Here is a 27,869-nt window from a genome sequence, read left to right on the forward strand (position 1 = left end):
ACTATTGTGGCTTAATAGTGGGACCTGGGAACTTGAGATGCAGCCCAACATGTAGCCCCTCGCCTGCCCTATCCGTTGCTGTGTCGTTCCCATCACTTTCTTGAATTGCCCAGATTTTCACAAATGGAAACCTTAGCGAGCATCGGCGATATACAAAAATACTCGGGTCGCCCATTGACTTCAATGGGGTTCGTTATTCGAAACGAACCCTCGAGCATCGCGAAATTTTCGTCCCGAGTAACGAGCACCCGAGCATTTTGGTGCTCGCTCATCTCTAGTTACCTGTGGTGGCTTATGTTCTTTGTTCCATTGTGTAAACAGAGCCCAAGAACTTAATGTTTTTTTTTCTACCCGGCCTCCAAACAAATTAAGAACAGTTATGCAATGCATTATGTGTACCTGAAAAATAGTACCAATAAAAGCTACACATATAGCCATTGTTAGGGAATAAAACACCCTGTCAGTATGTCATCTGGCGTCCATACTGTAAAGAGTACTCATGATTGTTTAAGTTCTACCGATCGGTAGGAGAAGAGACAATATGCACAGCTGCATTGAGTGTACAATTCATCTACTTCTTTTTTTTTTTTTGACGTTACAAGAGGTCTTTTATAGATCTATCATATAATTAAAATGACGTTGATTCTGAGCCAAACATTATATAGGTGTTTACATCATTCAATAATGCCACATGTTCGATCAAAGTCTATTCATAATACCTAAAACTTTCCATTCTTAGCAATTCTGTTATTTTCCTTAATACGTGGCAAAACATATAACATTTCATAATGATTCATCATTATTTATCAATACAGGTTTGTCTTTATGACTTTATTTTAAGGTAAATTTATTGGTTATATCAGCTGTATCCTGGTACGTGTTTGTTCTTATCAATTTTATGTCTGGACTTTGAACCATCGCCTGACTAGTCCCAGGTATGGTTTATTGCGGGTGAAGTCAAGCTAACATTCTACCAAGGCCTAAACCGTATACAAGAAATGATTTCTCTGAAACAGTAGAATCTAAAATAATATCACAAAAACTGGGGTCCTGGGTAATTTCCCCCACAATCCCCCATTTTTATAATAGTCCATGCGAGGAGATGTTGCGGTACTTCAAGGAGGGTGAAGCCCTCCAAGCCGGACTTTTCCCAATTTTCTCTTCTTGCTTTGGGCCGGGTTCCCACCGATACGGCTCCTCGATATGACTGTTTAAAAATTCATTGAAGATACTGGTAAAATCGTAAATCCTTCATTATTTTCTTTGCGATCTTCAAGATGGTTCTCTTTTTAATTCGTGTATATTCGTCTTTTGCATTACTTGATTCCTCAGATATGAACAAACAAACACAAGCATTAGTTCTTATGTAAACGTGACATTTCTATGTTACAGAATAATACAAGACCTAAAAATGTTCAAAGTTTTTCAGCAGAATTTGAGAAAGGCAAATTTTGAATAGCCTTTTTCCTTTCTTCCGTCTAATGCCTGGTTCCTTGTGACAGGCAGTGACCAAGAAAGATTACCTTCTACTTACAGAACTAAAGCTTGTCTTTTAAAGCTTTACATCTATTATCTGCTAGCAAATAGAGCAGTGAGATTAATGCCTGCTGCCAAATGTAGAGATTATTAGTACATAGTAACAAATCATCCCCATATTGTAGCAAGACCACCCCTTGTGGCCAGGGCCAGGCCTGCAGCAAAGTTTGTAGGGCCTGTGTGTACATATTTGGAGAATTCTGCGCTCCTTGTGGCAGAACTGTTCAAGTCTACTGTTTTCCCCTGAAAGTGAATGCAAAGAGATTTTGTGAATCGGGGTGCAATCCAACTGACATAAAGGCTGACATAAATTGCTAAGGTCAATCACTGTAAAATAGGTGGCGCTAGCGGGTACTTGTGCCTTGAGGTTTTCCTTTAAAACCCCTGTCTTCTGCATTATTATGACAGCTCTAGGGTTTGTAACCCGTTCAGATATTTCATTTAATTGTATTCCTTTTTCTGCCTGCAACAGATTCTTATCTTCAGTCTGCCGCCATTCAGGCTTGCATTCCTGTAATTTCTTGCAAATGGAGGGTTTAGGACCTTCCACAGAAGATAATGCTAACACAGAAGTCCCAATGTTACCATCAGTTATTCCGCTATACCCAAGGTCCGCCCACCAATTATATAATTTTGCCGCAAAGGTCTCACCCTTTTCCTGCATCACAGTGGACAGGGAAAGGGAAGATTCCCATAGCCTTTTACTAGCCCACTTTTGGAGACCCTCACAGTATTCTTTTTCCCGGACTGTATACTTTTTAAATCCACTGCTTCTCACAGCAGCTTCCCTTAGATTTGACTCTGCTATATACTTTATTAGTAATCACAGGGTAAAGTCCTTTAGGCATAGGGGCCAAAGGTCCTTCACCTGCTACTTCCTGCTACAGAGGCGCTGAGAAAGAAAAAATTTAGTGCTGTACTTTTAAAACAGTCTGCCTGCAACACAGGCAACACAAACGTCTCTTCTATCATGGATTTTTACAGTTTACAGCCCACATGTCCAGTAAGGACCCTTTTCTTCTGTGAGTACCCTCTTATTAGAATCATAGGGTGGTGGATTTTGTATTTTAAGAGCGTAATACTTTATACCTTTGTACTCTTTTCATTGATAACTTATATCTTTGCTTGTTTTACTTATCCTGCTGTTTAATAACCCATACATGTTTATAGCTGCAATCCATCCCCCCTGGCAATTCCTGAATTCTTCCCAAAAGGAAGATTTAAGAATTCCAGCTTCTCCTAAGCCTGCTGCTCTTAGCAACTGAATACATCTACATTTTCCTACTGCCCTTTGTCCTTTTTCTATTTTCCTAGCGGTCTTCCATTACCGCTATTTGGGTGTGTGTTTTCCGCTTTATTTTGCCTGTACGTCCTCCCGCTTTCTATTCCTCTGGCCTTTAATTCCCACCCATTACCTAAGAAGGGTGTTTCCCCGACCAAGATATATATAAATATATATATGGTCTATATAAAATAGCCTTTTTGCTATTTTATTTTCCCAAGGCGCAGTTTAAAGGGGATCTTGTAACAAAGCACTTTTTAAAACTCTTCCTGTCTACAGGATTCCTGTAATCATACACACCCAAGTTAAGAGGACAAAGTACAGCAGTAGCTTAGCAGCTCTAGTATATGCTGAGGGGAATCGTTATAAAATATAAAACATGCGACGCAACATTCTCACCCGCCAAACTGACATACCAGATCCCTTTTTCAGGTTCTTTGCAAATCAGGCTTTTAAAAGAGATACAAACACTTACCCACTTGGCTCCGGACGGAAAGAGGAGAATTTTCAGAAAAGCACAGATTGTATGGCAAGATTAAAAAAAAATCTTACCTTTTTACAGCGCTGTTTTTAAATCTGTGGTTTCCTGGTATCCTCACTCCTCACTGCTAGGTCCGGGGTCCAAGGGGGAAAGATCTCTGCCTTGATAAGGACGGTTTCGGCACCAATTTGTGAGGGAATAAAACAAATCCCGTCAGTATGTCATCTGGAGTCCAAATTGTAAAGAGTACTCATGATTGTTTAAGTTATACCGATCGGTAGGAAGAGACAGACCCGTACATATGCATTTGCTCATGTACAATTCATCTACTTGGATTTATTGACGTTACAAGAGGTCTTTTATAGACCTATCATATAATTAAAGTGACGTTGATTCTGAGCCAAACATTACATAGGTGTTTACATCATTAATATTCTTCCACATGATTGATCAAAGTCTATTCATAATACCTAAAACTTTCCATGCTTTAATAATTCTGTAATTTTCCTTAATATGTGTCTAAACATCATAATGATTTAGCATTTTCACTTATCAATACAGCTTTGTCTTTATGACTTTATTTTAAGGTAAATTTATTGGTTATATCAGCTGTAGCTTGGTAATAATTGGTTTCTTATCAATTTTATGTCTGGACTTTGAACCATCGCCTGACTAGTCCCGGGTATGGTTTATTGCTGGTGAAGTCAAGCTAACATTCTACCAAGGCCTAAATCTTATACAAGAAATGATTTCTCTGAAACAGCAGAATCTGGAATAATAACACAAAAACTGGGGTCCTGGGTAATTTCCCCCACATAGATTAAAACCAAAACATAAAGTAAATATGAAGTTATTTATCGTAAAAAGGTAACCCGAAATTTAAAACCCCAAAATGTTGTGCGCCTATGTGCGCAAAAAAATACACTCCACGGATGTACAAAATGCGCGTGACCGAAGCCCCGTGCATTTTTATACATGTGAGCAAAAAAGTGTGTGGAGTAGCTGTGCTTGTAGAAGCGCAGCTGCTTCATGAAGGTCCCCCCATCACTGAACACTGTGACAGCACTGTCAAAGTGTTCAGTGATGAGGGAACTCCTTGCAGGGATGAAAGAATCCCCTGCTACAGCTGTGACAGCTTTGGCAGAGGAGCGCGATGCCATCCAATTGCTTTCAATTGGTCCGGCGCTGCTGCTGCCCCATAGAAGGCAATGGGATGAAGGCAACCCCTGATGCAATTAATTTTCAGGATGGGGGGGGGGTGCTTGAAATGTAAGCCCTACCCTAAAAATAATCCCTAGCTGTGAAAAAAATAAATAAATGAACCCACCTAGAAGCTATGTCTGGCTCTTCCCCCCATCCCTAGCAATTTTCATCTGCCTTCTGGTGGCCAGGGATTGAAAAATCTCCGCCTCCATAAAGTTCTGCTTCTGATAGGTTGAGCGCTGTGTCCAATCAGAGGCAGCACTCAGCCATTCATTGAATGACAGCTGAGCAGTGCTTCTGATTGGTCAGAGCGCTCAGCCAATCAGAGGCAGCGCTCAGCGATTCATTGAATTCACAGCTAGGGATGATTTTCGAGATAGGGCTTATATTTTAAGCCCCCTCCAAAAGAATCATTGCAGCAGGGGTTGCTGTCATCCTACTGCTGTCAATGGGGCGCTGGCCCCATTGAAATCAATGGGATAGCAGTGACAGCTGTGACAGGGAAATCTTTTGTCCTCGCTGCAGACCCCTCATCACTGAACACTATGACAGTGCTGTTACAGTGTTCAGTGATGAGAGGACTCCTCACGGGGCTTAACAGATTTTGCATTAGGGCCCATATACGGAAAGTTCCCCTCTCCATCTGTTATTTCACGTTACCTATGGTGGTTTATGTTCTTTGTTCCACTATGTAAACATAGCCCAGGAACTTAATGCTTTTTTTTTCTATCCGCCCTCCAAACAAAGTCCCCTAATCCCCTGTCACTGCTGTCTTTACGCGCAGCACGCACCTTATCGGCACGCATTTAAAGCACGCCTGTCCTATCTTTTGTAGGTACGAGTATTTTGAGCCTCTGAAAAATGGAAATGTGAGCACTTCATAGGAAACCAATGGTTCTAACAGATGTGATTTTTTTTGCGCACATAGGAAATGAGGAATCTTTTCCAGTGGTGTCAAACGTATGTAGGTGGGGTCACTATCATGGTGGCCGAGAAAATGTTTAGAGGCACCATGCTTCATGAACCCCATCTGGATATTCCAGCAATAGTGGTTTGCTCTAGTTCTCAGCAAGTAGGCAATCCAGCAAGTAGATGTAGGTCAAACCACAATTCATAAAGTCCCTAAGGGGTATTGATTTAATTGTCCTGTATCAATTTCCTTCCAGTTATGATAAATGTTAGAGCAACACTTACAACCCCTGTATCCCACACTTAAAGGAGTCCTTTAACCCCTTGAGTGGCGGGTTTCCTACCACCCTGTCGTGCCCACCAGGGCAGGTTTTTTAAAATGGTCTAATCATTGAATTTCAACAAATTTTGCAGTTGCGTCTGAAGAGCCCTAACTTTTTCATTTTTCCATTGACATGACCATATAAGGGCTTGTTTTTTGTGGGACAAGTTGTGATTTTTTTAAACAGGGGGGGAGGAAAAAAAGAAATGGGGAAAAAAGAAAAAAAAGGGGCCATGTCATTAAGGGGTTAAATAATGTATTAACTTCCTTCTCTGGGTCATTACGACGCATGGATACCACATGTGTGATTGTATTTTTGATTTTTTACAACGAGTGTTTTTATTTTTTTAATAATTTTTTACCTTTTTTTTTTTTTTATTTTTGTTTATTTTTATTTTTTTTTGTCCCTTTAGGGGACTTCCACAGGGACCCATCAGGACCCCCTGATCACATTCCGGGGGTCCGAGGGTGACAGCCCTTTACATGCTGCAGTGACAGCCCTTTACATGCTACAGTCACATAGACTGCCGCATGTAAAGGGTTAACACAGCAGAGATCGGAGGTTTTCTCTGATCTCTGCTGTAAGAGCTGGTACCTAGCTGTCCTCTGACAGCCAAGCACCAGCTCTCCCTGCCACAGAGACCATCGGCTTGCTTCTGACAAGCCGATGGTCTCTATGGCAACCTGTAAACAAAGCAGGAGATTGCCGGCATATTGGCAATATCTTCTGCTGGTTTTTCAAAGCCCTTGCTTTGTTCTCTCCGGGTCTGTGCAGGCAGAGCACACTGCCACAGCTTGTGGCATTGTGCTCTGCAGCTCCCATAGTGAAACATAGCCCGGAAATCTTCCAGGCTATGTCGCTATGAGTAGTGGAGCTCGTCCCGGAAAATTTCCGGGCGTGCCACTCAAGGGGTTAATGATGGATCCATGGCTGATCGAATACTGTGGAGAGCGCTCTGTTTGCAATGGTGAGGAGAAGGTTCCAAAATAGCAGCCTATGGTTTCTATGGAAGACTACCGATGGATGTTCTGGAATTTTAGTAATTAAGAGCGGATACCGCCATAGAGTTTCCCACTTTTTGCTCAAAATATTTTTCAATAGGGAATGTTGGATGTTGTATTGGGTTCTAAATAGAGATGAGCGAACGTACTCGGTAAGGGCGATTTCGCAATCAAGCACCGCGATTTTCGAGTACTTCACTACTCGGGCGAAAAGTACTCGGGTGCGCCGGGGGGCGGGGAGAGGCGTGGCGGCGGGGGGGGGGGGGGGGGGTAGCAGCGGGGAACAGGGGGGAGCCCTCTCCCTCTCCCCCCACTCCATGCTGCAACTCCCCGCACCGCCACGGCGACCCCCGAATTTTTTCGCCCTAGTACAGAAGCACTCGAAAATCGCGGTATTCGGGTGAAAAAGGGGCGTGGCCGAGCACGTTCGCTCATCTCTAGTTCTAAACTATATTTTTTGTTGAATATTTTCAGCCTTACTTGATCTTTGCAGACTTTCCACTCTCCCTGATATAACAAGTGGTTTCTCCAAATTTCCCACAAAATGACACTTTTTCTGATTCCTACAGTCTCAGAATTATCCCCATCCATGACGTGTTTAGGACTTAGAGCCCCTTCCGGTTTTAATTTTTGTTACCGGAGGTCTGGTTTATGCTGATGCGATTTTGGAGTTTCCTCTCAACTTTCTCTAGCAATGGTGGGAGCGTCTATGGGAGTGTTCTGCTACCTGTTACACTTGCTTAGCAATCTGGGAGGGCTTTTATTCCTGTCTTGGCTGTGGATCTGTGCTGAATGGTTGTTGGAATCAGAATTGGATCTTGGTCTCCTATTTTTTCCTTCTCCTTTCAAGGTACGTACTCTAGTTTTTGGTGGTAGTTGTATTCTTACTTGTTTACTTCTGTCCTAGATAGGAACAGGGAGTGGCCTAGGATCAGGGTTTGGGAGCTTCCTTATAAGGCCGGGACCTCTGCTACAGGCAGGTACACAGGGGTGTAACTACAGGGGATGAAATTGCACCTGGGCGCAGGAGCCTTAGGGGGCCCCTAAGGCCTCTCTTCTCTATATAGGGAACCTAGAACTAGGTAAAAAGCATTATAGTTGGGGGCCCTGTCACAGATTTTGCATTAGGGCCCATATAGGGAAAGTTCCCCTCTCCCTCTATTATTTCACGTTACCTGTGGTGGCTTATGTTCTTTGTTCCATTGTGTAAACATAGCCCAAGAACTTAATGTTTTTTTTTTCTACCCGGCCTCCAAACAAATTAAGAACAGTTATGCAATGCATTATGTGTACCTGAAAAATAGTACCAATAAAAGCTACACATATAGCCATGTTGATGATAAAATAATGTTATAGCTTTTGAAAAGTGAAAATAATGCCCCCCCCCCAAAAAAAAAGTTGATCCCTACTGTATCTTATTGGCTCTATACAGACTGTTGTTTTTCACATCTTGATTTCCCTTCATCATTGAAGCTCCAAGATGATCTGCATTTATTATTAATTCTCGTGATCCCATGTGAGAGGACTTGGGAAGTCAACTGTGTAAGGTTTAGATTTAACCCCTTGAGTGGCAGGTTTCCTACCACCCTGTCGTGCCCACCAGGGCAGGTTTTTTAAAATGGTCTAATCATTGAATTTCAACTAGTTTTGCAGTTGCGTCTCAAGAGCCATAACTTTTTCATTTTTCCATTGACATGGCCATGTGAGGGCTTGTTTTTTGCGGGACAAGTTGTGATTTTTTAAACAGGGGGGAGGAAAAAAAGAAATGGGGAAAAAAGAAAAAAGGGGCCATGTCATTAAGGGGTTAAATAATGTATTAACTTCCTTCTCTGGGTCATTACGACGCACATGGATACCACATGTGTGATTGTATTTTTGATTTTTTTACAAAGTAAAGGGAGACAAGTGTTTTTTAAATTTTTTAAATAATTTTTTTACTTTTTTTTTTTTTAATTTTTTTTAAATTTTTTTTTTATTTTGTCCCTTTAGGGGACTTCCACAGGGACCCATCAGGACCCCCTGATCACATTCCAGGGGTCCGATGGTGACAGCCCTTTACATGCTGCAGTGACAGCCCTTTACATGCTGCAGTCACATAGACTGCAGCATGTAAAGGGTTAACACAGCAGAGATCGGAGGTTTTCTCTGATCTCTGCTGTAAGAGCAGGTACCTAGCTGTCCTCTGTCAGCTAACAACCAGCTCTCCCTGCCACAGAGACCATCGGCTTGCTTCTGACAAGCCGATGGTCTCTATGGCAACCTGTAAACAAAGCAGGAGGTTGCCGACATGTCGGCAATATCTTCTGCTGGTTTTTCAAAGCCCTTGCACTGCTCTGTGTGGGTCTGTGCAGGCAGAGCACACTGTCACAGCTTGTGGCATTGTGCTCTGCAGCTCCCACAGTGATACATAGCCCGGAAATCTTCCGGGCTATGTTGCTATGAGCAGTGGAGCTCGTCACGGAACTTTTCCGGGCGTGCCACTCAAGGGGTTAATGCTTTATACGCAGTGTTCAGTAGTGAGGGGACTCCATTAGGGGATGAAGAAATTACAAAAATTACAGAAATTACAAGAGTTGCATGTGGTATTCCATTATTTGGAAGGAACGGAGGTGAGGTTGATACAAAAGGTACAGGGAGAGGAGGTGGAGCAAGGGGGAACACAGCAATGTGACGATAATATGTGATATACAGTTTTTTCGGACACAAACGGGGTAGGGTATCACCGTGGCAATGACGTCCTTCGAACTAAATATACTGTCACCGAGAAGAACTCACTGACTAAGTAGTAAAACTTAACCTTTAATATTTAAATATATAAAATGGGGAGACAAACCTATAACATAAATGTCTAAAATAAATGTTGCATTCCTCTGGATGCTCAGGAATTTAGGTATTGTGTGAGGGTTTGATAATATGCAAGGTCCCTTATAATACTTCAGGGTACCTGCTTATGATGGATTACAGACCCAAGACACCTTTCTTATTGCATCCAGAGCACAAATGCCACAAGCATACCGTATCTCTGTCTAAATGTGGTGTTAGAGTAAGGATGATACTACACATATATATTCCCAATAATTACTGCAAGAGCCAGGGCAAACGACTTTTACTGATGGTAGCTGTTATGCTGTGTGGAATATCACCAATATCAGTATATATTGAGCCCCTTATATCTGATAGAAGAAGACCCTTGTCAGATTGAGAGTTTATTGTGTCAATATGTCTTCAATATAGGTACTTAATTACACATGACATCTAATGCAATACCATTGGGATCCATATAGAAAGAAGGTACGACAAACACATTGCTCCACTGGACAAGTCACCATCCCCTGCCATTAAAGCGGGGAATTCCAAAAAGCCAGTTTATTAGAGCAAGACGTAACTGTTCCAGCGAAAATGAATTTAATATTCAATCACGTGAGATGAAAAAGCGATTCAGTAATAGAGGCTATCCAGAACATGTTATCAATAGGGCTGAAACATCTGCCAGGAATTTGAACAGGGATTGTCTACTGGAACCCAGAGAGAAACCTACAGACAAAACGATACATGTAATCGGGTCATTTGACGGTAGATCCCAAGATGTAAGGAACATTCTTGGTAAATATTGGGTTATTCTTAAAAAAGACACTGACCTGAAAGGGTTCATATCGGAGATACCTCACATAACATACAGACGAGGTACAAATCTTAGAGACAGACTGGTGCATAGTCACCTGACATCTCTAGGTCCCGCACCAACATGGCTTCCTAAAGAGCCACCCAAGGGCTCTTACCCATGTTGGTGGGCTCTTAACCAGTCCAGGGTGTGTGTGCAACTTTCACCACCTTATATAAGATCCAGAATGGGACTTAAGCACTAAGTACTGGATTTTATCTACAGCGCATGCGTTGGGTATCATGCATGCTAGCTAGGTCGGTAGTTGGATAGTGTAACCTATGTGGACTAAGTATTCAATATGGTCCAGAGCGCGTGCGCAATCCTCACCGTGATATAGGAGATCCGTATCAGTTGTAAAGCACTAAGTGTTGGACTTTGCTTATTGCGCATGCATTTTGAATATTCCACTGCGCACGCGCTAACACTCATTAGTTGGGCACTATCTGAAGGTCCGGATCGCAATGCCGTGACGTCACCATGTCGGTTTGCCGTAATCCTGCGCTACCCTAACCTTTGGAGTGTAGACACGCCCATACGACGTGGCGTCATGATGTCATAGTATCGCGAGAATCTAGGAAGAGGGAGTACCGCATCAGACCACCTGATTGGGGGAAATAGGACGATCCCATGTAAGTGAGGGGTGGAGCTACGGATATTTAAGTCTGACATTTGTCTCCAATTACCATCTCTGATCATATCATTGCAGCCCGCAGGGCTGCAGGTTTTGTCCTGTTGCTTTGGGCTGCTGCACTTAGTAACATCCGTATTGTTGCCCTATGAATGTGGGCTGGGATATCGTGCTGTTTAGCACTTAAGTCTAGTTACCAATGGCTGAGGCTGCATCATTAATCAGCCATTAGGTTTTACCAATCCTGATGATATAGCCACTATCTTTGGCTATTGAAACGCGTTGATTGGGTTCATTAGACAGTGATTGGATTCACTATATATTAAATCCTATCGAACATAGGCTTAATCAGTAAAGTGTTTTGTCTATCATAAAACACTATTCTATTAAGTGCAGGCATTTTGAGTAGGGCATAGTGGACATAGACGATGCAATATAGTAGTCCATTCTAGCCTTGACTATCTTGGTGCTAGAGAGTCTCTACGTCTCAATAGAGTACCTTCTTTCTATATGGATCCCAATGGTATTTCATTAGATGTCATCTTTAATTAACTCCTTAACGACCGGGCCATAGTCTTTTTACGTCCTCCCGAAGTGGGCTTTATTCTCTGAGGACGTAAAAACATGCGTCCTACAGAGAATAAAGCCCCTCGGGCTATGGACGTGACAGCTCCATGCTGTCGGTGTCCGCAGGTGGCCGACAGCATGGAGCTGTCATCCCGGGCTGCGGGGACCCCCCCCCCCCCCCCCGGTATTGCGATCGGCGCTATCCAATGGATAGCGCCGATCGCAAAAAAGTAAATAAAACAGTGAAAAAATACAGATATTCAGCTGCCCTGATGGATCGGATCCACCAGGGCAGCTGAAAATACTCACACGGCTTGTCGGCGGTGTCCCCCGGAGATCTGGTCCTCCCGGACCCGCCGGCGGCCTTCTGCGCATGCGCGCCAGACGATTACGTCAGACGCATGCGCAGAAGCCCGGGATCCCCCGGCAAATTCAAAGCCTCCTGGCTCCCGGCTCCCGAAGGTAGCGGCGATCGCGAAAAAGTTTAAAAAGTAAAAAAAAAGTGCTAGTTTCACCTCCCCTCATGGATCGGATCCATGAGGGGAGGTGAAAATACTCATCTAAGTCCTCCCCGAGGTCCTGATGGTTCCGGGACCCGAAGTCCCCCTCTGCGCATGAGCGCCAGATGATTGACATCGGGCGCGTGCACAGAAGGGCTCGAGCCCCGGGAAATTCAAAATCCCTCTGCTCCCGGCTGCCATGTGTAGCCAAGAGCAGAGTGATGTCACTGGGTACATGATCACTGTCATCCAATGGATGACAGTGATCATGTAAAGTTAAAAAAAAGTGTGAAAAAGTTAAAAAAAAAAGTAAAAAATGTTTTAAAAAAGTTTAAAAAGGGTACGTTTCATCTCAGGGGAGATGAAAGTACGCACATAAGGCCCCCAGATTTGTCCGCTGACATTACCCCAGCTTCTGCGCACACGCCCGTCGCCAAAATGGCGGACGCATGCGCAAAAGCTGTGGATTGCCAGGATAATTGAAAATCTCCCTGCTCCTGGCTACAAAACTGAGCCAAGAGCCTGGAGATTTCACGAGGGGCCGCGGTGAGCGGTTCCTGGTCACATGTTCGCCGTTATACAATGGATAATGGCGATCACGTAAAAGTTTTTTTTAAAATTTGAAGGTTCATCTCCCCTCACTGATGCGATCGGTGAGAGGAAATGAAACTTTTTACCGGAGGCCTCCGTATTTGCACCCCGACGCGATCCTCATCCGTGAACTTACCCGGATTCTGCACATGCGACCGCCGTCAAAACACCGGACACATGTGCAGGAGTCGGGGAGCCCAGAAAAACTCAAAATCTCCTTGCTCCCAGCGACCAACGGTCGCCGAGAGCCTGGAGCAGTGACGGGTGGCCTCATTGTGCGGTCGCCGGTCACGTGATAAAAAGGTAGAGATCTACCTTAGGTCGGTCTCACATGACCGGATAGGAATTACGGATCCCGTATGTGTCTGATCCGCGGTAATACGCTGATCAATCGCATTGGATTACACAATTCCGCTCACATTAGTGGGTCGGAATTGTGTAATCCACTCGCAGAAAAGAGAACGCAGCAGGTTCTATTTTACCGCGGATATCCGCAACATAGAGCCCATTGTGTTCCATGGTCGCGGACATACCCGCTGCCCATACGCACTACGTTGTATACGGGCTGCGGGTACCCGCGTCATCGCTAAGCGACGGTGCGGGAAATACAAACAAAAAAAAGGTACTGCGCATGACCGCCTGTGTGAGTAGGCAGTTATGCGCAGTACATTACGCGGCTGTACGCAGGGTCACAGCCGGCTCACAGCCGGGATCAGCTGCGGGCCTCCGCAAGCGGATTCCACCTACGTCCGTGTGAGCCCGGCGTTATTCAGACCGCTACCTATAATACGTAATTTACAAGAAGCCCCGGGAAAGCTCGCCTTCCTGCAGTTCCAGGAGCAGCTTGTTGAGCGCCTTCTATGTGAAACCGCAGCACCTCATCAGGCTTATGGAGACTAACAGAGCGCCACTTTTTACACCCCATACCCGCCACTGAGGTCAAGAAATACCCCCAAAAAGCATGAGAGGAGGGGGGATACCGGTTTTATTGCCCCATGGGCCCATTCCAACCAGCCTCCGTAATTACCCCTGTCTTCGGAAATACCACACAGTTCACATTATTACTTTTATCTAAGATTTGCGACCGCCAAAAAGGGCGCGGAGTGTGTGGGCCGGGGGTGCCGGGGGGAATTTTTAGGGAGTCAATTTTTATTCCGCACAAATAAGCAATGGGGCCTGGGATTTATTCAGGTGTGCCCTGAAATCCAACGGGTGTTCCCTCCTTTATAGGCCTTGCCATGGGTCCTGTAAGTAAACTAGGGCCACAATGGGTATGTTTCTGAACTCGGGACAAACGGGGGTATCCATTTGGGAGTGAACATCTTCATTCCTGTGTACACTGTACAAAAAAACTGTTTTTAAATGTAAAAAATTGCCAAAAAAAATTGAAAATCGTAACTTTTTCCTTCTGCTTTGCTTAGATTCATTCAAATACTGTGGGGTCAAAATACGCAGTACACTCCTAGATGAATCTGTTAAGGGGTCTAGTTTTCAAAATGGGGTCATTTGTGGGGGTTCTTTATAGTTTTGGCCGCTCAATGGCTCAATAAGTGGGCAATGGGGCCTGGAATTTATTCACTTGTACCCTGAAATCCGACGGGTATTCCTTTCATTGTAGGCCTAGCCATGTGTCCTGTAAGTCTATTAGGGCCACAATGGGTATGTTTCTGAACACGGGACAAACAGGGGTATCCGTTTTGGGGTGAAAGTCTTCATTTATATGTGTGCTGTACAAAAAAAACTGTTTTTAAATTGACGCAAAAGCCCAAAAAATGAAAATCGTAATTTTTTCTTACTGCTTGTCTTAGATCTATTCAAAAATTGTACGGTTAAAATACACAGTACACCCCTAGATATATTCGTTAAGGGGTCTAGTTTTCAAAACGGCGTAATTTGTGGGGGTTCTCTATGGTTTCGGGCGCTCAAGAACTCTACAAGTGGGCAATGGGGCCTAAAAGGACTTTAAGCAAAATCTATGTTCTGAAAGCCACCGATTACTCCTTTCATTTTGCGCACCGTTGTGCATGCGGACATAAGATTAGGGCCACAATGGGTATATTTCTGAAAACAGCACAAATAGGGGTATCCATTTTGGGGTGCAAGTCTTCATTCACATGTGTGCTGTACAAAAAAAGCTGTTTTTAAAATGACAGAATTGCCAAAAAAACAAAAATCCAAATTTTTTCCTTTTGCTTTGCTTGAATTTATTCAAAAACTGTGGGGTCAAAATATGCAGTACACCCCTAGATAAATTCGTTAAGGAGTCTAGTTTTCAAAATGGGGTCATTTGTGGGGGTTCTCTATGGTTTTGGGCGCCCAAGCACTCTACAAGTGGGCAATGGGACCTAAAAGGACTTCAAGCAAAATCTATGTTCTGAAAGCCACCGACTACTCCTTTCATTTTGGGTCCTGTTGTGCATCCAGACATAAGATTAGGGCCACAATGGGTATGTCTCTGAACAAGGGACAAACAGGGGTATCCATTTTTGGGTGCAAGTCTTCATTCATGTGTGTGTTGTACAAAAAAAGCTGTTTTTAAAATGACAGAATTGCCAAAAAAATGAAAATCCTAATTTTTTCCTTTTGCTTGGCTTAAATTCATTCAAAAACTGTGGGGTCAAAATATGCAGTACACCCCTAGATAAATTCCTTAAGGGGTCCAGTTTTTAAAATGGGGTCATTTGTGGGGGTTTTCTATGGTTTTGGGCGCTCAAGAACTCTACATGTGTGCTATGGGGCCTAAAAAGACTTCAAGCAAAATTTCTGTTCTGAAAGACACTGACTACTCCTTTCGTTTTGGGCCCCGTTGTGGACTCAGATATAATATTAGGGCCACAATGGGTATATTTCTGAACACGGGAGAAACAGGGGTATCCATTTTGGGGTGTAAATCCTCATTTTCATGTAAACTATAGGGAAAAAAATGTCTTTAAAATGATAGATTTGCAAAAATATGAAATTTTACTTTTTCTCCTCTAAATTGAATTAATTCTTGAAAAAAAACTGTGGAGTCAAAATATTCATGACACCCCTCAGTGAATACACTAAGGGGTGTAGTTTTTAAAATGGGGTCATTTGTGGGGGGTATCTATTATTCTGACACTCATGAGCCTTTCCAATCTTGGCTTGGTGTAGGAAAACAAAGTGTTCCTCAAAATGCTAAAAAGTAATGTTAAATTTGTATGTCTCCTAAATGGTTAAAAAAAAAGGAAAGTTTTTCCAATGTGCGCCCAAAATAAAGTAAACGGGTGGAAATATAAATCTTAGCAAAAATTTCTATTTTATGTTTGCACATATTTAAGATATTGCAGTTGGAAATGTGAAAAAATGACGATTTTTTCAAAATGTTCCCAATTTTGGCGCTTTTAATAAATAAACACAAATTCTATCGGTCTATTTTTTCCGCCTAAATGAAGTACAACATGTGGCCAAAAAACGATGTCAGAATTGCTTGGATATGCAAAACCTTTCTGGTGTTTTTCCATGTTAAAGTGACACATGTCAGATTTGCAAAATTTGGCCTGGTCATTAAGGCGCAAACAGGCTTGGTCACTAAGGGGTTAAGTACCTATATTGAAGACATATTGACACAATAAACTCTCAATCTGACAAGGGTCTTCTTCTATCACATATAAGGGGCTCAATATATACTGATATTGGTGATATTCCACACAGCATAACAGCTACCATCAGTAAAAGTCGTTTGCCCTGGCTCTTGCAGTAATTATTGGGAATAGTGTAGTATCATCCTTACTCTAACACCACATTTAGACAGAGATACGGTATGCTTGTGGCATTTGTGCTCTGGATGGAATAAGAAAGGTGTCTTGGGTCTGTAATCCATCATAAGCAGGTACCCTGAAGTATTATAAGGGACCTTGCATATTATCAAACCCTCACACAATACGCAAATTCCTGAGCATCCAGAGGAATGCGACATTTATTTTAGACATTTTTTTTATATGTTTGTCTCCCCATTTTATATATTTAAATATTAAAGGTTAAGTTTTACTACTTAGTCAGTGAGTTCTTCCCGGTGACAGCAAACGGGGTAGGGGTAATATAGGAGGTCTGGAACAGGAAGTTTACATGAAAGCCAAAAGAGGATAGCCATAGGAATAGACAGAGGGCATATTATGGGGATGGGGGGCTAGATCATTGGTATGCTTCTATGAAGAGGTGTGTCTTTACGGTACATCAGAAGCTCTGTGTGTCAGGGATTGTCCGGATGTTGTGGGGTAGAGCATTCCAGAGGATCGGTGCTGCTGTAGAGGAATCTTGGAGGCGAGCATGTGAAGTTAGAAATAGAGAGGTGCTTAGTCTGAGTGTGTTAGCAGAACGGAGTGAGTTATGTATGGACAGGAGGGAAGCGATGTACAGTGGAGCGCATCATGGAGAGATATAACACAGTAGCATATTAGATATTTAATGGGGTTTTATCACAAAAAATTTTTTTAGAGTTGCTGGACCCCCCCTTAAATTAATAAAGCATTCTCACCTCTCCTCAGCCCTGAATGGAAGTTAGTTTACTGCTGCTTCCAATCAGAGGTTGAACTCCTTGCATCAGTGCTAATATTCTGGGTGGTATGATGCCAGGAGTTTGGGACAGTGTTGCTGCAGACTCTGATTGGCTGCAGCAGTCACCTGACTTTCTCCAAGCCGTACAACCCCAGGCCAGTGCTGGGGCAATGGTAGCCATTTACCTGCATCCCAGGGGGGCTGACGATTGGTGAAAATAATCTATTTTACGTGGGGTGCAGAAGTTAGTAATTTTTTTTTGTAACCACCCCCCTTAACCCCTTGAGTGGCGGGTTTTCTATGACCCTGTCGTACCCACCAGGGCAGGTTTTTTAAATAGTCTAATCATTGATTTTCATCTAATTTTGCAGTTGCGTTCCAAGAGCCATAACTTTTTCATTTTTCCATTGACCAGGCCATATGAGGGCTTGTTTTTTGCGGGACAAGTTGTACTTTTTCATGGCATCTTTTTTGGGTATATATAATGTATTGCATAACTTTTGTAAAAACATTTGTAGGGAGATTGGGGGAAAAAAAAGAAATTCTGCCATTTGTTTTTTGGACTTCATTTTTACGGCGTTCAACATGCAGAATAACTAATGTGTTATCATTATTCTCTGAGTCAGCACGATTCTGGCAATACCAAGTTTATACAGTTTTTGTATGTTTCGGGGAGGAAAAAAAGTAATGGGGGAAAAAAGAAAAAAGGGGCCATGTTATTAAGGGGTTAAATAATGTACCAACTTCCTTCTCTGGGTCATTACGATGCACGGATACCACATGTGTGATTTTATTTTTAATTTTTTACAAAGTAAAGGGAGACAAGTGTTTTTATTTTTTTTTATAACTTTTTTACTTTTGTTTTTTTTATTTTTGTCCCTTTAGGGGACTTCCACAGGGACCCATCAGGACCCCCTGATCACTTTCCGGGGGTTCGATGGTGACAGCCCTTTACATGCTGCAGTGACAGCCCTTTACATGCTGTAGTCATATAGACTGCAGCATGTAAAGGGTTAACACAACAGAGATCAGAGGTTTTCTCTATTCTCTGCTGTAAGAGCTGGTTCCTGGCTGTCCTCTGACAGCTATGCATCAGCTCTCCCTGCACAGAGACCGTCGGCTTGCTTCTGACAAGCCGATGGTCTATATAGCAACCTGTAAACAAAGCAGGACATTTGAAGCAGGAGATTGCCGGCAGATCGGCAATATCTTCCTGCTTCTTAATGTCTTGCTTTGTTCTCTGTGGGACTGTGCAGGCAGAGCACAATGTCACAGCTTGAAATCTTCCAAGCTATATCACTATCGGCAGTGGAGCTCGTCCCTGAAAATTTCCGGGCGTGCCACTCAAGGGGTTAAAGGCAAGTTTCAGCTGAGAATATTACAGACACATTTCCTCGTCTGTGATACGGACGTGTGTTCCAGTCCAACCACGAGTTTTACTGACCAGAATTCAAAGCATCATAGGTCCCAATAATCCTCTTAGTTCGGGCCAATAAACCTTGCGGTAAAAATCCCATTATTGTGTTTATCATCTTTAGGGTACACGCACAACGACGTTTTTTTTAATCATTTTCAGATCCATTAATTTTATAGGGGAAGATTCACATATACTTTTTGGTTTATACTGATGAATAGTCCAAGAAAAATAAATTTCAGCATGTCCGGTTCTTGTCCGAATCTCAGCTGAGAGCAGAACCTGTCACTGTGTGGTGTCCCGCACATCGGATGCACATGGATGGGATGGCCAAGTGTTAACTGATCACTGTTGCCCCCGAGAATCTCGGGCACAACTTTTTAAATGTCTGTGCTTATGCATCCTTAGACCGTACTTATATTGGCGCATGCAAGACTGATCCAATACTGAACTTTCTATATGCATTCTTACCTGTGAGTGCGATGTGTGCTTTGTGAAAAAAAGGCATCGCTGCACATGAGATTTTCACGTGTGTTAAAATAGCATGTTGTTCAAATAGTAAAATAGAAAAACAGAACATTTACGGTGCACTCGCATAAACACCGTACAGCATGCGATTGTGGTGCAAATGTTTTTTGTTCCAAAGAAAATAATAAGCAGTATCACCCAAAAATAGGACATTCTGCGATCAGTTCAAGAGAAAAATCGCTCATGTAAATTAACCTTTGTAAAATAATGGGCTCTTTTCATGTGCAATTTGTGTGCATCCCGCAACGCACAGAAATCATACTAAAAATCGCCCGTCTAAAAACACGCATATTCATTGCTGTCTTTGAATCAACTAGAATACAGAGATTTGCAGGGGGTTACATTGTCTTGTCTTCTTCCCTTTCAGGATCCTCGGCTGATATCTTCTATATCAGATAATATTCCTGATTGACCCGACAAGGATGGAGAGGAAGAGGGACAAGATGGCGGAGAGTATATTCACCCTCACCCTAGAGATACTCTTCCAGCTTACAGGAGAGGTGAGAGATTCTTGGGATGACGTCACACTCCATCATTCTTATCTATGTCAGTCTCTGGTCACATCTACGGCAGAGGATTTACTGCTAATTCATCATAAATGCCGGGAAAATAATAGAGCCGGTTGTTCTGGTAGAATGACAGAAACCCAACAGATCTACTATAAGGCAATTGGAGGTTGTTGGGGGTCATTATTGTCTGTCATCTAACAGAACCAAAACTCTGATCATTTTGTTCTTCTGCTCCGGTGACTGAGTAGAACAACAGAGATGATGAACACAGATGTGAGGAGAATCTTAATAATTGTTGGACATTACTGGAGACATGAAGGACTCCGGGAATGTCTACAGGGATATTTATGGATGTATCTCCCCATAAACAGGATTACACGGTAGTGAAGAAGACTTCTAGTGACGACTGTCAGGCCCCGGTATCGGATAGATTGGGAAGACCCCTTAGTCCAATCACAGGGCCTCCACCTCACCCCCTGATACTGGAGGAGATCGATGAACAGAAGATCCTAGAACTCACCAACAAGATGATTAAGCTGCTGACTAGAGAGGTGACGCTGCTGGGAATGCTGGGACATTATTCAGTAACGCTATGGGGTTTAAGGTGTCTGGGTGATGACAGTATCATTGTGTTGTCAGGTTCCTATAAGGTGTCAGGACGTCACTGTCTATTTCTCCATGGAGGAGTGGGAGTATTTAGAAGGACACCAGGATCTGTACAAGGACGTCATGATGGAGGACCACCAGTCTCCCCCATTACCAGGTAATAGACAGGACTAAATCCACACGGCCTTTATTATTGGTATGTAGAGAATGAAGTCAGTGGCTGTCTGTGTTTTCTGCAGGTAGAACCAGTAAGAGAACAGCAGCGGAGAGATGTCCCTATCCTCTTCTTCCACAGGATGATCAGGTAGATGGAGAGAAGGTCTCATGAAATCTCCTCTCTGGTCAGTAGGATGGCTGACAAGGTCTTGTGTTCAGTCTAATTATATATTGCACGGAAAATTTTATGAAGTCAAGGTTACTTTGGAGTAACTGAGGAATAAAATGTGTATACACATAGAGGAGCATTAGATTTTTCTCAGGCTGTGTGTACCGATGTCACTCTGCAGAATATGCCACCCTCACACTCTCCTCATTTAGGACCTAAAGAATACTTGCGCCAAATTTTACGATTGTACGACAACAGGAAACTACATTACATAGGGATGCACTTACCTTTGCAATTAGCATTGAATAATTGACTTGTGACCCCTTTACTTTCCCTATTTAGGAACTAAAGAATGCTCCTGTCAAAGTTCATGTTTGTATGACACCAGGAAGTTAGAGAATTAGATTTGCTACATTACACAGGGGTGCCAATACTTTTCCACTTAGCATTGCATTTTCAAGTTGTGACCCCTTTACTTTTTCTATTTAGGACCTAAAGAATGGTCATGCCTAATTTCTTGTTTGTTCGACATCATGAAGTTAGAGAATTGGATTTGGTACATTGTACAGGGGTGCCAGTATTTTTGCAATAAGCATTGTAGTTTCAAATTTTAACCCCTATACTTTTACTATATAGGACCTAAAGAATGCTCCTGCCAAATTTCATGTTTGTACGACATCGGAAAGTTAGAGAATTAGATTTGGTACATTACACAGGGGTGCCAGTATTTTTGCAATAAGCATTGTAGTTTTTGAGTTTTGACCCCTATACTTTTACGATATAGGACCTAAAGAATGCTCCTGCCAAATTTCATGATTGTACGACATCGGAAAGTTAGAGAATTAGATTTGGTACATTGCACAGGTGTGCAAATACATTTGCACTTAGCATTGAATTTTTGAGTTGTGATTCCTTTACGTTTCCTATTTAGGACCTAAAGAATGGTCATGCTGAATTTCATGTTTATGCGACATCGGGAAGTAAGAGAATTACTTAGTCAGTGAGGGCTTTCCCTTTATATGTATACTAACTTATAGGCTCGGCCATGCCCAATTTAATTTGATATAGGTGTTTACATGTTGTTTGCACGGAAAATTTAATGAAGTCAAGGTTAGTTTAGAGTAACCGAGGAATAAAATATGTATACATATAGAGGAGCGTTAGATTCTCCTCAGGCTGCAAGTACCAATGTCCCTCTGCAGAATGTGCCACCACTTCCACTCTCCCCATATAGGACCTAAAGAATGCTTGAGCCAAATTTCACGCTTGTACGACACCGAGAAGTTACATTACATAGGGGTGCACTTACCATGACCCCTTTGATTTTCCTAGAAGTTAGAGAACTGGTCAGTGAGTGAGTGAGGGCTTTCACACACACACACACACACACACACACACACATATATATATATATATATATATATATATATATATATATATAATTGTGTAATGAGAAAGCTGGAGATGGCGGGATTACAGCCAACCACAGACATTAGATCTCTGCATCTTTTCTAGTTCTGGAGACTTCTGGTTGGAATAAAGAAGCAACAGGTTGGAGTTATACAGGAGACCTGCAGCTATTTGGCCCAGATCACTACTGCTGTCATGTCATTCCGGCTCCTCATACTAATTAATGACCTTTTCTGGCCATATAAAACCTTCCACATGACTTCTCCAACTGTGTGATGACTTTTACAATATTTATTTCATAGCTGGTGAAACTGGAGGAAGATCTGATCCCTATTGATGCTACAGAGACACATGTGAGGGGGGATGAACCGTGTAAGGAGGAGATCCCTACAGATGACCCCCCAGGTGAGACTACATGTAGGGAAGAGTCTGTGTTGTCAGGGTTTTCTGCTGAATGTTGCCTTATTTAGCCAAAAACAATGTTAAGAATTTTTTTCATAATACGCTACTCAAACAAAAATGAGGGGACCTTTTAAGTCACATTAGGAGTAAAACTATCAGTCCCGCACACAATAGCAGTGTTTTTTAAATCCATATTAACCTCTTGAGGACGCGGCCCTTTTTTTCCATTTTTGTTTTTTCTTCCCCCTTTTTAAAACAATCATAACTCTATTATTTATCCATCTGAGGGCTTGATGTTTTGCAGGACGAGTCATATTTTTCAATGGCACTATTTAATCTACCATGTAATGTGCTAAAAACTTCTGACAGCCATAACATTTTTGTTTTTCCGTGAACATAATTATGCAAGAACTCATTTTGTGCGAGACGTCCTGGAGTTTCTGTTAGTACTGTTTTAGAATACATACGACTTTTTGATTGGTTTTTATTACATTTTGTCTTGGATTATATTTCTTAATTCTGTGGGTCAGTAGGACCACAGTGATACCAAATTTATACAGTTCATTAATATGTAGTAATGCTTAAAAGTTAAATACATTTTAAGAAAAAATGATTTTCTGACGCTAGATTTTACCTGCATTATTTTTTTCATTTTTCCATTGATAGGACTGTGTGAGGGCTCGATTTTTGTGGGGTGACCTGTAGTTTGCATTGGTACCATTTTAGGGAACATATAAAACTTTTTGATAGCTTTTCATTAATTTTTTTTTTCTGATGGAGACCTAAGTAGACCTTTATGGATGTAGTAATACCAATTTGTAGATTTTTTTTATTTTACTTTAGATTTTTACAATCCTAATAAAAAACCACTGTTTATTTCTCCACTTTTGCATTGGGAGACACAGTTGAAAACCATGGGTATAGCTACTACCACTATAGGCCTTAGTCACACGGGCGTTTTTAGCAGCGATTTGCGCATGCGTCCGGCGATTTTATAAAACCATTGCTTTGCAATGGTATCGGACACATGAGCGCTTTTTATGCGCTCGTCCGATAAATTATAGAACAGAAATCGCAGATCGCACCTATCTGCGATTTGCGATTCCTGTTCTCTTCTCTATATGCGCTCAATGGGGCCGGCGGCAGCAGCGCCGACCCCATTGAGAACATATAGAAGACAAATCATTCTTCTCTGCCACAGCTGTAACAGCTGTGACAGAGAAGAACGATGTTTGCCCATTGAATTCAGTGGAGCCGGCAATACAGCCGCTCCATTGAAAGCAATGGGCTGCCGGCGTGCGCGGGGTGAATTGTCGGGAAGGGCTTAAATATATAAGCCCTTCCCTGCAATTCATCCTAAAATGTGTTAAAATAAAAAAAAATTGTATACTCACCTTTCCGCTGCAGCCGGAGTCCAGCCGCGGCCGCTGTCAGTTCTCCTGAACTGCTTCTCGGCACTATTCAGCCGGCAGGGCTTTAAAATCCCCGCCGGCGGAATGATCTGCCTCTGATTGGTCACAGCCCTGACCAATCAGAGGCAGGTTTCAATCACACACCCATTCATGAATTCATGAATGGGTGAGTGACTGCTGCCTCTCAGCGCTGAGCCAATCAGGGGCAGGTCTGACTCACATCCATTCATGAATTCATGAATGGGTGTGAGTGAGACATGCCTCTGATTGGCTCAGCACTGAGCCAATCAGGCGGCAGGTCTGACTCACACCCCCTTCACACCCACTGCAGGACGGCCGCGCGGAGCTCCGGCTGCCGGGAGAAGGTAAGTATATAAATATTTTTTATTTTTACACATTTTAGGATGAATTGCAGGGAAGGGCTTATATATTTAAGCCCTTCCCGACAATTCTTCCCGGGCTCGCCCGCAGCGCAACGCTTTAAATGAAGCCGGCTCTATTGCCGTCTCCATTGAATGCAATGCGCTGGACAGCTCCGGCCCGTTTCTAATGAAGCGCGGCTAGGAGCAGATTTTCGGGTGATTTTCGGGCGACTTGCGCGCACCGGTCACGCGATTTACGGATGCGCATCCGTCATGCGATCCGCAAATCGCGTGAAAAAACGCCCGTGTGACTAAGGCCTTAGGGTGTACACTAAGCAAAAAAAAAGTTAGTTTCTCCTCCCAGCTATACACCTCCTGCAGAAGCCAGCTAATCAGTTTTAGCTCAGAGTCTCGGAGCTCTACGGTCAATGGTAGTTAGGTGAGTATTTTCTTCACTGAGGTAAGTATTCTCTCCTCCCTCTTTTCCTTCCTCTTTCTTTTTACCACCACCACTGCAGCCAACTTTCTTTACTCCACTTCCAACCCCCCCACCCCCCCACCAAAACCAGTCAACCTATACCAAGCGCCCTAGCAGATGCTCCTTGGGGTGGCTTATTCCTGGGGAGTATGAAGATTTCCCTATGAGAGACAGTTGACTAGCCAATACTGTTTCTAAAGCTATTTGTGGTAAGAGTTCTCATCTACCAGAAAACAAAGCCAGCCACGTGTGGTTCTGCACAGAAGAAGAGGCTCCAGATTTGTTTCTTTTGCTGCTCCAAAACAAAACACTCTCCTACAAATTGCGCCCGTCCTGGTGTCCCTGGCCACTATACTCCAAGCCCGCCTATACTAAATCTTCTGTGTGTATGGCTGTCCCCAACCAAGGCAATCAGAGTGGGGTGATGACTTTTTTTATTCAAGGAGACCTAACTCACTCATGGCTCAGACATCTATGTTCAGAAGGTTATCTCTTCGAGCTATGCCATATAGTTTTCTATAAACCCAAAGATTGCTTCTTCAGTTCCAAAATTCCGATCTCTCCTTCATAGTGCAATGCTTTGGCTTATGTGATACACACTTTCTCCTCTAAGGTTGTAATTGTCCCTGTTTCGCCATAAACAGTGCAGGGGGTTATATTCCAATCTCTTCACAAGGTGGACGGCACTGTCCGACCTGTTCTGCATCTGAAGAGATTAAATCAATATGTCAAGGTTCAACAGTTCAGCGTGGAGTTGTTGAGATCTGTCATTGCGCCCATGGGAGTTTCTGTCATCCATTGATATTAAGCAATTCACCTAGTGATTAGTGAAAAGTTTACAAAGTAATAGAGGATGCACTTACTTGGATGAGGAGTTTGCAGGCACCAGTGATCCTCTAGGTTCGCTTTTAATGTAAGAGGCTTTATATCTATTAGTTCCATGATTGAAAAAGGAGGTGAATCTGTTTATAAACACTCCAAAACACGTTGCACTTCTCTGTAATCCCTGTACTGTTTGTCCAGTGCAGGACAACCTGAATAATGTGTGATACTTTCTTCTTAAAGCTTCTGTGCTCTGTAACCTTACTAGCTGTATGAGCCGTGGATAAGATCAGCAGCTGAGAGCTCCAGCTGTATGTACTAGTTAAACGTCCACGCATGGGAAAACACAACAAATAAGCTTATTGGCTAAAATAATTGGTCCATTAGGATGGCTGTCAGTAGATTAGGCGCTCCACGAATTATTGCGGCTTCTGTGAATGGGAAAACCCTTTAACAATTTATATGCAAATGTCATAAACTATTAGTATAATTGTAATGTTATATTCAAAAATATTAAAATTCATTTTATTCTTGCCAGATTACAAAACTAGAAACTCCAAAGGACATCTGATATCAACAGATTATGAAGTGGAAGATCCTGGTATCATACAAGATACAAATGAAAAGCCGGCTATTATACCAAATATGCCCTCAGCCCTTCACAGCAAAAATCTATCTTCTGATCCTTCTAAACATGTTTCATCTTCTGATTCATTAAAGAATGTTAAACAAAATAAAATTCACGGAACAGATGTTGAACAACAAAGAGTTCACACAGGGGAGAAGCCATATTCATGTTCTGAATGTGGGAAATGTTTTAACCTGAAATCAAGTCTTGTTAAACATCAGAGAATTCACACGAGGGAAAAGCCATATTCATGTTCAGAATGTGGGAAATGTTTTAACCAAAAATCAAGTCTAGTTAAACATCAGAGAATTCACACAGGGGAGATGCCACATTCTTGTTCTGAATGTGGGAAATGTTTTAACCAAAAATCAAATCTTGTGTTACATCAGAGAATTCACACAGGGGAGAAGCCACATTCTTGTTCTGAATGTGGGAAATGTTTTACCCAAAAATCAAGTCTTGTTTTACATCAGAGAATTCACACAGGGGAGAAGCCATATTCATGTTCTGAATGTGGGAAATGTTTTAACCTCAAATCAAATCTTGTGTTACATCAGAGAATTCACACGAGGGAAAAGCCCCATTCTTGTTCTGAATGTGGGAAATGTTTTTCCCGAAAATCAAATCTTGTGACACATCAGAGACATCACACAGTGGAGAAGCCATATTCATGTTCTGAATGTGGGAAATGTTTTAACCTGAAATCAAGTCTTGTTAAACATCAGAGAATTCACACAGGGGAAAAGCCATATTCATGTTCAGAATGTGGGAAATGTTTTAACCTGAAATCAAGTCTTGTTAAACATCAGAGAATTCACACAGGGGAGATGCCACATTCTTGTTCTGAATGTGGGAAAGGTTTTAACCAAAAATCAAGTCTTGTTAAACATCAGAGAATTCACACAGGAGAGAAGCCACATTCTTGTTCTGAATGTGGGAAATGTTTTAACCAAAAATCAAGTCTTGTGAGACATCAGAGAATTCACACGAGGGAAAAGCCCTATTCTTGTTCTGAATGTGGAAAATGTTTTTACCGAAAAACAAGTCTTGTGTTACATCAGAGAAATCACACAGTGGAGAAGCCATATTCATGTTCTGAATGTGGGAAATGTTTTATCCGAAAATCAAGACTTGTGTTACATCAGATAATTCACACAGGAGAGAAGCCACATTCTTGTTCTGAATGTGGGAAATGTTTTAACCAAAAATCAATTCTTGTGAGACATCAGATAATTCACACAGGAGAGAAGCCATATTCATGTTCTGAATGTGGGAAATGTTTTAACCTAAAATCACATCTTGTGTTACATCAGAGAATTCATACAAGGGAAAAGCCCCATTCTTGTTCTGAATGTGGGAAATGTTTTAACCAAAAATCAATTCTTGTGAGACATCAGATAATTCACACAGGGGAGAAGCCATATTTGTGTTCTGAATGTGGGAAATGTTTTAACCGAAAATCACATCTTGTGTCACATCAGAGAACTCACACAGGGTAGAGAAGATATTTTTATGTTCTGAATATGGGAAATCTTTTCACACATAAATATGTTCTTATTAAACATTAGAAAAAACACACAGAGGAGAAGCCACATTCATGTTAGGAATATGGGAACTGTTTTAAACATAAATCACATCTTGCTGTACATCAGACATGTATCTTCCTGATTGTGGAAAATGTTTTAAGCCGAAACCAACTCTCATTAAAAATCAGAAAATTCACACAAGGGAAGAAGCCATTTTTATGTTCAGAATATGGGGGAAAAATCC

At 42.2% G+C, this 27,869-nt stretch overlaps 1 protein-coding gene across 1 annotated transcript; it reads left to right on the forward strand.

Annotated features, from left to right (window-relative positions):
• Positions 1 to 20,038: 20,038 nt before the first annotated feature.
• Positions 20,039 to 27,826, forward strand: LOC136624402 (zinc finger protein 271-like). Its single transcript, XM_066598378.1, has 5 exons — positions 20,039 to 20,205; positions 20,294 to 20,417; positions 20,500 to 20,564; positions 22,298 to 22,400; positions 26,010 to 27,826. Exons 1-5 carry the CDS (start codon positions 20,182 to 20,184, stop codon positions 27,596 to 27,598), a joined length of 1,905 nt encoding a protein of 634 aa, XP_066454475.1. The 5' UTR covers positions 20,039 to 20,181; the 3' UTR covers positions 27,599 to 27,826.
• Positions 27,827 to 27,869: the final 43 nt, after the last annotated feature.

Source organism: Eleutherodactylus coqui, chromosome 4 (genome assembly GCF_035609145.1).
Source record: "Eleutherodactylus coqui strain aEleCoq1 chromosome 4, aEleCoq1.hap1, whole genome shotgun sequence".
NCBI classification, from domain to species: Eukaryota; Metazoa; Chordata; class Amphibia; order Anura; family Eleutherodactylidae; genus Eleutherodactylus; species Eleutherodactylus coqui.